This window comes from Leucopleurus acutus, assembly GCF_964270905.1.
Source record: "Leucopleurus acutus genome assembly, chromosome: 3".
NCBI classification, from domain to species: domain Eukaryota; kingdom Metazoa; phylum Chordata; class Mammalia; order Artiodactyla; family Delphinidae; genus Leucopleurus; species Leucopleurus acutus.
In genome coordinates, this window is record NC_139145.1 from 74829414 (window position 1) to 74843023 (window position 13610).

General features: G+C 50.5%; 1 protein-coding gene across 1 annotated transcript in view; it reads right to left on the minus strand.

Moving 5' to 3' along the window:
• Positions 1-4534, minus strand: part of PRDM6 (PR/SET domain 6) — a gene marked incomplete at both ends in the record, with an annotated part of 98922 nt that extends 94388 nt beyond the window's left edge. Inside the window, one exon of the mRNA XM_082835658.1 lies at positions 3925-4534. Within this exon, the coding sequence (XP_082691784.1) occupies positions 3925-4534 (610 nt within the window). The remainder of the gene's footprint in view (positions 1-3924) is intronic.
• Between the last annotated feature and the right edge of the window lie 9076 nt (positions 4535-13610).

Consider the following 13610-nt stretch of genomic DNA (forward strand, 5'->3'; position numbering starts at 1 on the left):
TCAATCTAATATATGGCTCTATGTTCAGTTTCAGGGCGCTAGATAACGAATGATGTAAAATAGCTAAATTATGTGTGTTACGGGATGGGGCTGGGCGTGCGCACAAAAAGAGAGCAAAGAAAAAGAAAAAGAGAACAACACAAGAGCCCACACAGTGACGCCGAGCCTCCCTCCCCCCGGAGACCAGGTCTGAAATCTAAGTCGCTTGCTGGCCATTGACAGCGGGGAGTAGCGCAGCGAGTGTGCCTTGGCGTCAGGAGAATCCCACTGGTGGGTTACTGGGCTCGGGAGCTTCCCAAACAGGACCTGCGTTTTCCAACTGGGTGGGAAGAGATTTGGGAGGGTCAGTAAACACTCGCCCTCCTTTTCTCTCTTTCCCTGACCTCTCAACCAAACAAACCCCAGATTTCCTTCTCTCCCCAGTATCTCTCCTCAAACCCTTGGAAAGGATGGCACTACCAACAGGGGGGCCTCGGGCCCAACTCCAACACCTGCGCACAAGCCGGTGCTGTTCCCTGCGCAGCAGGGCTCCCCGAAATACGGAGGAGATAGAGACCTCCAGCTGGGGAAGTTGCGGACTGCCCCGACTCAATTCTCCGCAGAGAGACCCCAGGCGGGATTAGTCCCCTGCTCTCTCCCAGATACGAGGGAGGAATGTCTTAACCAAAAAAAAAACAAAAAAACAAAAAACGGGGTGAGGGATGAAAAGCTAACTGGCTCGGCCGGCTGTCTCCGAACAAACACAAACGTCCGGCGCTCCCCTTGGCCGCTGCTCAATACCTTCCAAGCGTACTGACAGGGTCTCAAACAACGCACCAGCTCCCGGAACCCGAGAAGAGGCCACCGCAACGGAGCCTGACGGAATCAATGGCTTCAGGCAAACCGGCAGCAAATGAGGGCAGTAATACAGGAGGAAGAAAGGTCCCCATCCTCCATTTGCATTACACAAGCTCCACCTGACTTTAGAGATGAAAAAAGAGGCAACTAAGCAAGCATTGAGAGCCTCAGTGGAAAGTGTACTTCAATCATAGAATAACTTCATACACGGAGTTAGTTAGATATATACTGGAAGAGCTCACCCGGGCCAGCTTGTATAGTTTCTGCTGGTTTTAAATCTTTTTATGTGTGACAGAGAGCTACAACACCCTTCACTACGGCATTTGCCATAGGTGGCAATAAAGTTTCAAGGTGAAGGTGATACTGAGTCACAGGTGTTACTGGGTTGCTGATCCCAGGCAAAAAGTTACTCTTCTAAAAGGAGAAGTACGGAGGCCCCTTTCTTTGCCTTGTAAGAAAAAGAGAATATGACTCAATACGTTTTTAAATACAAAGTAATAAAACGAAGCAATGCTGAGTGGTCACTTCACAGAATTCTTTTAGAGGGAAAGGGCAATAGACTAAAAGGAAAACTAGGATGATCTGTGCCTGATAAATTAATAGGTGCTTCCCTTCTGCCCGCCTCTCACCCCACCCCCGACCCACATACAACCTGGGAATGGGGAGAAGCTGTTATTCACCATCTTTGAAGTGATATATCAACTTTCCCTGCCAAGGGAAAAAAGAGTTTCGCACTGCTTGCATTTCTGAGTTGTTCTGATCCCCTAGTTAGATTAAACTCAATCGCTTCTCACTTCATCTTTGTAAAACACATCTCATGGTTTCAAATGAATGCCTACTCTTGCCCAGAGAAGTTCCTGGAAGCATGGCAGACCTAGTCTCCCAGCATTACATGGAGAGCTACCTCAGCTTTCTATTTTCTTTCTCAGTTGCCCTTTAATTAGACAGCAATGTGAAGCGTAACTCTAATGAGACAATCTGACTTCCTTTCTCTCCTGTCCTTGCCCCTGCACTTTGCACACTGAAGCAGTCCAGTCGACTCAAAAGAGATAGCAGAAGATTAACACAATAGGAATAATTTGAATAAATCATAATTCATTTCCTCCAGCCACGAAAAAGGGTAGCTAGACAATAAACTGGTTCAATAGGCACATATTAATTAGGAATCTGTCCCAATTCTTTCTCTGATTAGTCTAGGTTTTTCTCTGGTGAAAATGTATTGAACCTCAAGATTGCACTGTAAACAGCACATGGAGCTCAGCGCACAGCCGGGGCTTTGGGGTGCACTGCTGGTGTCTTTTCCAGCACTAATTTAATTCAGAAGAAAGACTGCAAGTTTGATGAAGCACTCTCAGTCCACAGTGACTACATTTCACTTAGGGGTAAGAAATACCTTTTATGAAAGCATTTCTTATCTTTTATTTTACATTTTTAAAGAACTGCTTTGAAAAAAACAATCAAGAAATTCAGTAGGAGATATGTATTTTTTGAAATCCATTAAGACAACATAGTTTTATAAAATTTTCTGGAACTCTGAAATATAGGAATTTTCTTAACTGCAGGGCAAATCTGAGTTGAAACCCTCATTTTAAACCAAATACTTTACCCTCAGACTCTAGAAAGGAAAAAAGTAAATACAACTACTCTTTTTATTAATAATAATTATCTCCATTAGAACGATTATCTCCAACCATTATGAAAAGATTAATACACCTCAATCCCTAGGGTCATGCTCAGTGTTTTTAATCAAAGTAATACATTTGGGAGTCCTTTAAATAACTACAACCTGTAGTTATTTTGCTTTTACAACGAATTAAGAAGCTCACGGATTAGTAGACATTCTGCAAGAAGGAACTTGTTCAAAACAGAATGATCATATACATTTACAATTAACTTTCCTCATACAGAAGCTAGATGAAGGAATGAGACGAAGAAAGAAGCTGAGCGCTGTTTCAAATCCCGTATTGCTTTCAACCTAACTCTTGACCTGCTTTAATGTTCTCTCCTGGGGTCTCTGGAAGTATACTTAGCATTTATCTCAACACATTAAGTGTAAACATAGTATAACTTCTGAAATTACCAAAAAGAATTGGATATGAAAAATAAATGACTCATCCTTGATCTTCATTTAGAGTTTTGGTTCAAAACCTGAAAATGGAACTACACTTGGGATCAAGAGTTTGAAATTGTGAATACAGGAACGGAAGCTAGAAGAAAATTGATGTTAGTTTAGGCATTTTGTCGTTTATTTCGGGAAAAGAAGAGCAAGCTTCTTATACTAAATTACTGTTACCCTCATTTAAAAAAATACGTTAAGCCGACAAGTGTGGCTACGGACTGGAAACGTTTGCAGGGTCCAGGGTGCACGGAGAATGCGGGATCCGCAGGGAACGACCCTGCCCTGAAGTCGGAAATGTTTTCTCACTAAGCAACTGGCATTCTTTTTCTCTTCCTTCTTCTCTAAAATAAATAGTAAACCTAAGAATAATGCCTGCCTGCAGGGAGAGACTGACCCAGTGTCATCCAAAACTCCTACTCCAGCGAGGCCGGGCCAGCAAGCAGCTCCCGGCCGGTCCCCCGACAACCCCGCGGTCCGAAAATGGGCTGACGAAGTTAACCCCAGAGGTAAGATAACGAGAAGGAGAAATTAGCTCTGGAATCCACGCTCCCCAGGACCGCTGACAGTCCCTGCCCTGTCCCCTCTAAGGCCAGGCCAGGCCGGTCCCCGGACACTCCCATCGCGCGCCGCTAGTACCCGCCCCGCGCGAGGCGCAGTACGCCGCGGGAGGGCTGTGATCTGTACTCTCCGGTCCGCGAGCAACTCGGGTCTTAAAGATTCGGAGCTGGGAAGCAGGGAATGGGAGGAGGGGGGAAAGGTAACTCAGAGGTGTCACCCGGCCGTCCCAACCGTTCTCCTTCCTTCTCTAACCCATAAAACTTTGGTTACAGTGGTCTGAGAGGTGCGGGCCCGCGGCCTGGAAAGCCCACAAGCCGGTGTCCCCCTCATTCGACCTGCCTCCCGGACCGGCGCCCGCGCTCGACGGAGCCAGCGCCCCGAAAGAGAGCGCGCGGGCTGCTGCTACGTACGGTTGTTGGGGTCGCTGGTGTGCTGGTTGAGCGGGATGATCTCCATGCGCTGCTGGCCGTACAGGTAATAGTCCAGCTCCTCTGCGCTGCAGCGGAAGCGCGGGGCGCCCCGGACATCCCCGCCGCCGCCGCCGCTGCCGCCGCCGCCTCCGCCTCCGCACTTGGAGGGCCCCGGGCCCGAGACGGCGCCGAGGCACAGGTCCTTGGAGGGCAGCGGCTCCGCGGCGACGGCGGCGGCAGCCAGAGGCGCGAACACTGGCAGCTGCGCCACGGGCAGGGCCGAGAGACCGGCCAGCGCGGCGGCGGCGGCGGCGGCAGCCGCCGCCGCGGCGCAGGAAGAGGCAGAGGAGGCCGAGGTGGAGGAGGAAGCCGGGGTGGAGGAGGCGGAGGAGAGCGAGGCGGGCCGCGGGCGCAGGCTGTCCGGCTGGGGCTCAGTGCGCTCCGGGGGGGGCGGCGGCTGGAGAGGCTGCGGTGCGCCCAGGGGACCCGCGGCACCGCCGCCCTTGAGCGGGCCGCCGCCGCTGTGCGGGAAGAGTTGCTGCCAGTGCTGCAGATAAGCTGGGTCCACTTTGAGGAATGCCGAGCCGCCGGGGTCTCCGGGCTTCAGCATGTCCGACGCTTCAAGCTGGGGGCAGAGGGCAAAGAGGAGGGTGCGCGTGAGCCGGACTCAGGGCCTGGTGCGAGAGGGGCGGGGAAGACCGCCGCCAAGACACTGGAGCGAGAGTTTTGAGTCCTTGGCTCCGCCGGCGGCAACCCAGTTCGGAGGCTCCCTCCTCCCAATTCGGCTGGGGCGCAAAGTTTACTCTGAAGCCGCAGCGCCGCGCGGGGGGAGCTGTGTGCACCCTGCCTTGCCTCCCAGCCCGAGGCGCCCAGCGCCCACCCGGCACTGTTGAAGCCCGGAGAGAGGGCGCTTCCCAGCAGAACTCGGCGGCAGCACGCAGCCCCCACCCTCTGCCCCCGCCCGGAGCCGACCCGAACTGGAGTGGCGCAGCGCCTGAGCCGCGCTGGCCTCCGGCGCCAGGAGGCGGGACAGTCTCGCCCCCCGCCCCCAGCGCAGGACCTCCAGCCTCCTATTCCCCGGGTCCAAGACCCTCAGCCCTAGACAAGCCACGCTTACCTGAAAACTCGGAGCCGCCGGCGGGCGCGTGCGTGCGTGTGTCTTGGTGAGCGTGCGGGAGAGTGTGCGCCCCGGCTACGCTACATGCCCCTGGGCAGCGCAGGAGCAGAGCCCTAGAGATCCGCCCGCCCGGGACCCTCCGGGGCCGCAAGCCAGGAGTGTAGAGGCCTGCGGAGGGCGTGAGAACAGTTACGCTGAACGCGGGAGTGCGGGCGGACGCGGGCGCCGGAGCCGCGGCGGGCTGCTGCGCTCGGCCGCTGCCGCGTCCCGGTTCCTCCGCTCCACGATCTGGCAGCCTCCCCGCTGGACACGTGGGTTTTACGACAGCACAAAATACAAGTGTGTGTGTGTGTGTGTGTGTGTGTGTGTGTGTGACAGAGGGGGGAGAGGGAGAGAAAAAGAGAGAGAGGGGGGGAGAGAGAGAGACAGAGAAAGAGAGAGAGGGAGAGGGAGGAAGGGAGGGGGAGAGAGAGAGAGAGAGAGAGAGCGCGATGGGGGTGGGGGTGGGGGTGGGGGGGAGGCGGGAGGCAGGCCAGAAGAACGGAGGGGAGGGGAGAGGGGAGAAGGAAGTTCTAACTCGGCTGTATCCACACACAGCTCGTGCGCCTCTCCTGCCCAAAAACCTCCTCCTCCCTCCCACCCCCCACTTTTTTTTTTTGGCGTGACGTCTCCCGTTCGCCTGTTGTCTCTTTCTGCCCATGATATGTCTTTTCTAGGTGCCGGCTCACCGCCCTGGTCCTGAAAGCAGTGGAAACGCGGAAACCGGAACGCATCTCGGCACGCGCTCGGCTGTCCGCATCCGGGCGGGCGCGCGCGGCCAGGCGAGAGGACCGAGTCCCCGCAGCGGGTTTGCGCTTTTCCCGGGCTCCGTTTTTTTCAGGAGTACTGCTGGGTGCCAGAGTCGACTAGCCCTCCACGCAATCTCTCACATAAATCTTGGCGGAGGTGGGGGTGAAGGGGGAGTCGGGGGCGGGGCGGGGCGCGCGCTGGAATGAAACCCTCAGTCGGCGGCGGAGGAGGCAGGCTTTGCGAGCTGGGAGGCGTGAGACCGAGGGTCTCTAAAGGGCGCTGGTCCTGGCGGGACTCAGGCCTGGCCGCGGGGCTGGAAGGCGGCTGCAATGGAGTCTCACACCGCCCAGCGCTGAGCCAACCCACTCTCGAGTTGTCTTCCTGGGGGGCTGGCTCCTTCTCCCTTTTGACATACAAGGCAAGTATCCAGAGCTACGTCTGGTGGTACAACTGCTCCCGGACACAGACGAGGCTTATTTGCCTTTGGCTGCCCGGGGCTGCCCCGAAGGGTCATGTATAGGTCCCTCTCCCCAAAACCTGGTGTCCGAGGTGTAGGGTGCGAGCGCAGCCCCACACCCACCTTACCTACTCCTGGCGCCTTGGACCGTGGCAGCCCTTCCAGGCGTGGTCTCACATCAAGGAATTAGACACCCGCCCCGAGTTCTTCAAGGCGTTCACAGAAGTCGGTGGGCGGAGGGCACCGACCCGCTGTGTGAAATTGACCGGCTCGGGCGCGCTTTCCCAACGCCGGAGTTCTGTCCACACCTCAAAGAGAAGAAATAACATTTGTCTTTCCCCAAACAAACCAATTCATTTAGCACCTACCACTCCGAACAATTAATAGCCATTCTTTCCTGATTTCTGCTTGTTTCTTTTTGTCTTCCCACCGCTCATTTCGTCTGAGCCTGGGAAACGCGCTGTTTAGACTTTGTCCGGGTCTCACTCAGGATGCTTCGCGGTGCTGGTTGGAACAGAGCTGGACCGAAAATATTTTGACTGGCGTCGCTGTGACAAGGTCATCAGTCATCCCTGGATAGATTGATAGTACCCAAGTTTAAGGCAAACACCGCGAGGGAAAACCCACGGTGCTTTGGACCCCGAGGCTAACTACGCAGTCTCCTCGGGCTTTGAACAACTCCATGGGAGGACAGGGTGAAGTTCTAGGCCCCTTTCAATTAAGCTGCTCGCAGAGCTGCCGAAGAGTAGCTGTCGGGCCACAGAAGAGGCATACTCTCTTTCTCACACTCTTTCTCTGTTCTCCCGGAAAGACAGCACCGAGGCTCGGAGACCGGACACTGCGGCAGCGGCCCCACTGCCTTCTTGTTTTTGCGCAAACCTGCTACTTGCAAGTGCTCGGTCCCCAGAACTGGCCGTCCCGAAGAACTCCTCCCTGAACTGACCCCCAAACACACTTGAAAATCTCGGAATTTTGAGATGCTAGCTGCAGCAACTGCTCCCGAGGCCTCTTGCCGCCCACACTCTGGGAAGCCCGGGAGTTCCCTTCCTAACAAAACTAGCTGACCGTTTGTGAGAGCTTTCGACAGGCCAGGTGCGGGTACAAGCTTCAAGTCCGCCCAGCAACCGTGCGGAGAAAGCATTATCATTAACCCCCATATTACAGATGGGGACACTGAGGCTCAGAAAGTTAGGTATGTTGCATGAGGTCACGCCATTAATGAGTGATGGAGGCAGATTCAAACCCGGGTCAGTGAGGCACGAAGTGCATTTTCCTGCCCACCCTAGTCCGGAAGAACTGACGCCAGAGGGGTACAGAGACACATGGCAGGGATTTGGCTCGCTTTGCCAAGGGGAGAAGCAGAACTGTATTGGAGCTCACCTCTCCCTCTATGCCTGTGTGCGGTCTCCCTGACCCGCCAGGTTCGAGGACCACCGTCCGCCCCCAGCGGCCCCAGGGTACGCGGGTCTGGAGGAGACGGGACCCCAGGGCCCAAAGGCCTTAGGGGACTCGCATGCAGGAGGTGGGTTAACGTTAGAGGGGGCGCTCAGAGGGCCCGGGAGTCCAGGAGCGCACGAAAAGCTCTCAAGGGCAGTGTCGCGTGGGTCCGAGCATCCCCAGAGCCTACCTGCAGGCTCACAAGGCGGGGCGGGGCCTTTGCTCCGACCGCGATCTGCAGGAGGCCGGCGGGGCTAGGTTGGGGCAGAGGTCCGCGCAGTCCACCCCGGGGCGCACCACCGCTGCCTAGGCGGGACAGCCGGCGCCCCAGGCCGCTTTCCGCTCACCCAGCTGATCCCGGACGGCTTGGTCACAACCACACTGCCATGACTCGGAAATTTTCAGAAAGTGAGCCCGCCGACCTGCGCCCCCTCAAATCCGTGCCCCTCCTCTTCATTATTTAGAAGACCAATGAAACAAATCACTTCGACCACTTAGGAAGCGATCCAATCTTTCTAAAAATCCATCGCTCCCAAATCGATGGGTGAATATTTGCTGGGAATTTGTTCCAGAGGAATAAATAAGGAGCGAGAGTGTATTAAATGCAAACGGGGGGACACGGCGGTGTTTTTCTTCATTGATTAATGACCTCTAAAATAAAACATGTGGGAAGAGGAGCCAGGATCGATAAATTAACTACCCAAATTCATCATTTTCTCGAGCAATTTTTTTTTCCAGAAAATTATCCTTAGGAAGCACTGTACCCTTAGCTCGGAGGGGAAGTGGTGGGTGGGAGTGGGGGGCAGGGCAGAGAGGGAGAGGCCAGAAGGGGCAGGAAAGAAAGAAGAGGCTTCTGTCTGGGAGAATCTCTATCTGATTTCGTTTGACATACATTTTTAAAGTTTGCCTTTCATATTAATTATTTTTTCCTGATGGAGGAGGGGAACAAATGGTCGGTTGCCTTTGACAGGACTCCAATAAAGAATTCAGCAGCTCTCCTCTCTGCCCTCGGCGCTCCCTCTTCTAGGTTTAAGGTCATGGGTGGCTGAGTTAATAATTCATTAATATAGACGTTTATTCAGAAGCGTTCTCTGAGATCCACTCTCCTGATCTCCTCCCAGAGATTTATTTTCCTGGGAAATGGATGGGATGGGACGGGGTGGGGGGGACTGCAGGTGAAAGAAGGGGAGGAGAAAAAGGAAAATGAAAAGGTGGTTGGACACAGGAAGAATCTTTGTTTAGCCAGATTAGTGGACAGATCCCTCTAGCCTGCCATTAAAAACATGGCTGAAAACGTGGCAGCCAAAGAGCACAGGGCTCTGCCTCCGGTACTCCTTTCCCTATTTCCGCATCTGTTCATTCACGCTTGTTCTGACAGCTCCACCCCTCCATTCTTTAGGATCGGGGAGAGCCACCTGAGAACTTTGGAATGCAGGCAAAAGGGGGAAATCCCTGAAAAAAGATTACCCGACTCCCCATCCCTATGACGTTCCCAACGGAGGAGCTTTGCCACTTGCCCAGACCTGGGATCTCAAGGAGGCTGCCCTCCTAAAGGGACAAGAAGCTTCTGGTGGCCACTCTATCTCTTCAGAAAGGGGCTGTAGGGGCTTTAAAGCAGAACCAAACCAAACCAGAAATGTCCAGATCCCCATGAAGCTTACACTGTGGGGCATAGAGACAGAGAGTAAACAATAAACAAGTAATTGTCAGATGGTAGGTAGTAAGTGCTATGGAGAGCAAAGATGAGAGCAGCAGGTGGAGTGTGTTACTATTTTAAATATAGTGGTGAGAGAAGGCTTCTCTCATAAGGTGAAATTTGGGTAGAGACTTAAAGCAAAAGAATGCCAGTTTTGTGCCTGGAGTGGAGACAGTCCCTGCCCTAACCTGTGGCTCAGGGGCGAACACAGTGAAAGGGGCTTCCCCTGAAGAACCCCCAAGGCACTGGGGAAGGCTCCTGCATCCTCAGCCTCCGGCCACCCTTGGCTCCCGGTGGTACCTGTTCCCACGTGGTTCCCACAAGATGCTGTGAGCTACTCAATACCCTTTCAAATACATCTGTTCACTGTTTACATCAGCTGAAGTCACCTGTGCTGCTGGTGACTTAAACTTTACACAGTGATCTGTTCCAAACTGTCTGAGCCTCAGTTTCTTCCATGGCCAAACAAAAGGATGGGACTAATGTAGCTTTCTACTCTAAGCTCTTTCTCAAGCAACTACCAAATTCTGCCCTCCCTCTCCACCACCCATTTTCTACCCCACCTCCCAGACGCCATGAGTCTAAGGCGAGTGGTATGTAAAATGTATTTGAGAAACTGAAAACAAGAAAACCCACACCATTTACTTGAATCACTGCCATCTTCCCATTGATCCTTTTGCATCTTCACTCGTTTGTCCTTACTCAGTTTTAGAAAACAGGGCCAGCTACTTTCGGAAAGCAAGAGCGTGAGAAATAAGAAACAGGCGGGGAAGCCACTTTAGAGCTTAGCCGGGAGAAGTCAGCCCTTCCTCTGATGATGCTTCATGAGCCTCGCTGTTCTTCTGAGGCCTTGGCTGTTTTGTACGTGTAGTCTCCTCAGCTTTCCTCCTGTCACAACAGTACTGGAAAGGCAAGCTCCTCACTTTGCCAAGTCGAAGATGGCCTCTGGGGCCAAGAGACCAAGCTCAGCCTATTTCTGACCACAGTCTCTCAAGCTCCACCAAGATCACCGCAGACAGCACCTGTTCATTGCACTTGAAATGCAGCCCAACCCTCCAGCTCCTCTCACCCTGGTCACCGGACAGCTGTCACTCAAACAATGCTTCTCAGCCACCCCAGGCCTGATTTGGATTTGACCTACTGACCTCGAGGTGAAAGGCTCAACAGTCCATTACAATTCCCCCGGGGCCAGTTCATTCTCCCAGAAAAGCCTCTAAATATATCCTTTCTTTTTGCAGGGAAATCAGCTATTATTATTTACAAAGGCCTCGTGCATTTAAAACATACTGGGGCAGTTCAATCCCATAAAGATTTAATGAATAGCCATTGAGTGTAAAACAACTGCTCTTTTTTCTTTAAGTCTTAATAAGTAAAGGAAAAGAGTAATAATTAGACAAGGGGAACTGGCCCTTCAGAAACTCATATGTTCCCTTCGTTATCTCCATCACATCCACCCTTCCCCCCAAAATTCACTCTTCCATTTTTCCAAGAATCTGTAAGAATAGACAAGCCCAATCGAAGTTACCTACCTACAAATTAACAGCTATACAGCTATAACAGCTATATCTAACCAGCGCTTACCGTGTGCAGGTGACTCTTGGTAGGGATCTTTGGGACAATCTCCTTTGAAACTCTTCTAGCAAATGCGACCTGGTTCTAACACAGTCTTCCTTTGGTCACCAGTTTGTCGCCTAACTTAGTTGAAGCCTGTAGGCCTTAAGTTATAATCAGGATGAGGCAAGCATATTGCAGTGCATCTGTTTGAAATTAGGAACATATGCTATAGTTGATTCACATCCTGAGGGTTGGTGGGTCCTAGTGCATGTTGAGTTCCCCTGAGAGCTCCATAGTCTCTAAGAGCCAGGATGGCCTACAGGTAGCCTCATAAGTGAGGGAGCCCTGAGGCCTTCCCCGCAAGGCAGCCTGAGGAAACAAGACCCATACTCCCACAGAGGCTGGGAACCCTGGAAGCCCATCTGTCCCTCCAGCCTACACTCTACTGCCTGGATTGGTGCCTGCCCTTTCCCTCCTCTGAGTTAGTGTGTCAGAGGATGACACAAAGTCTTGTTTTTATTGTATTATTTCTGGTGAGTCTATGTTCTCTGTGTAAGAGCCTCTCAGTTAAAACAACAAGAACAAGAACAACAACCACCTATTCTCAGTTTCCTTTTTGGAACCGGAAAACTTGTCTTTAAATCAAAATAAATAAAGACACTATGGAGGTTACTGCGGGGAAACCCAAAAGAATGTAAATTGCAGTGCCCCTGTCCTCAATGATCTTATACTGGGGAAATCTTTCAGAGACTCAGCTTCCCCTCTCTAGTTCCTAGGACCTGGGGCCAGTGAGTGGCATAATATTTCAGAAGAGGAAGCCATCACTTTAGGTGAGGAGATGATCAAGCAGAGCTTCACAGACGAGATGGGCCATAAAATTTTTCTGCATTCAGGCAGGTAGAGAGGAACTGAGAAAAGGCATTCTAGTACAGGGGAGCTGCCTGAGCAAATAAACTGTCTGTACAGATAAACTGGGAGGCCAGGTGACTTTTTCCTCCATTCATGAGAATAATGATTGGCTGGCTGGCTGCCCCGTCTCCAAGGGCCAGAACTCCATTTCCTTGGGGGATCCTGCAGTCATATTCCATAGATTCAGAAAGAAGTTTTTATGAGAAGTGTCCTGACCCAATATGCTCAAGTTCAAGTCTGAAATCAATTCACAATTAAGATAACAAAAACAGTTGAGGGGTCCAAGATAAAGCCATCAACACAGCAGAAATTTCACTCGACCATGATTTGGTAAGCTTAACAATGCCATTTCCTGACTCTGGAAGATACAAGCTATGATTCTCTGAACTGCTCTTTTTAAACTGTAAAGAACTGTGCAAAAATACATATATAATATACATTTATCATATATATATCATATCACATACATCATATATATATATTTATCATATATATATAAGAGAGTGATCTAGATCCTTCTGAAGTAAAAACTGTATAGGAAAGTGTTTTAGAATAAGCAGATATGTTTTCCAATGATCCTTACTATGGTTAATCCCTCTTTAAAAGAAAAAAAAGGAACTACAGAAAAACGGCAAGATTCTTGAGTCTCAAAGAAAAAACAATCATTTTTTTTTCATTGACAAGACTGCTGGATTCTTAAATAGAACTTTTTAAAAAAGGCTATACATTCTTAGTTCATTTTTATAATACAGCAACTGACAAATGACACTGAAACCTTGATCGGAAAATTAACGTTCTAAAAATTCAGTAATTAACACTTCGGCTTTTTAAAATACTGTTAAGTTTGACCATGTTTCAGACATTTCCTTCTTGTCTGTCTACATTGGTAAGCATTTTTCATTGAAACGTATGTTTAGGCGGACAAGTATTGTATTTGGCAGCAACCTAATAGTTTAACTATAGATTAAAATTTAATAGTACTTAATAGTTTAAGTACCATTAATACTTAATACTTTAAGTATAGAGTTCAAAATCAAATGTTTGCTCTGTATGCAAATGTTTTCAAACAGCAGCATTTCTCACAATTGTTTCCTCAAAATAAATGTTTGTCTTGGAGCCAGCCAAACATTCCAGAAAACTTCTTCCATACATCCATCACTACTATTCTGCCACCTTCAAGATTTTCTATTGGTCACATTCCCTTACAGATTTCCATGGGTTGCTTTACAAGGCTACCACCCAAAATGCTTTGTAAGAAAAGATCAAGCATTTTCAAAATGATTTGTTCTTGGTAAAAATGGATCAGAAGCACGTGCACATTTAGCAATGTTTCATTTCATTTGCGTAGATGCCATTTTATTTGTGATTTGATTATTGGTACCATCTGTCTTCTCATTTCCAGATACAGAGTTGTGAAAGTGGGCAACACAGGCCCCTCCACTCCCTTCTCCCTGATAAAAAGGAGAGCGGATCAAGTTGGTGTGAGTCTCTGAGTGACTGTATATGTGAGTACGAAGAAAGAGAACCACTGTGATTTGTCCCGAGTCTGAGAGGGACGTTAAGAAGAATCACGGCTGACGTGTCTGACTATATTACTGAGGACTCTTTCAACTTCAGGTGACAGAAATTAAATTAACTGATAACAGCTTTATAAAGGAACAATTCGATGACTTATGAAAAACCAGGTTACGGGATTTCAGCTATAAATGGATTCAGAGGTTCAAACA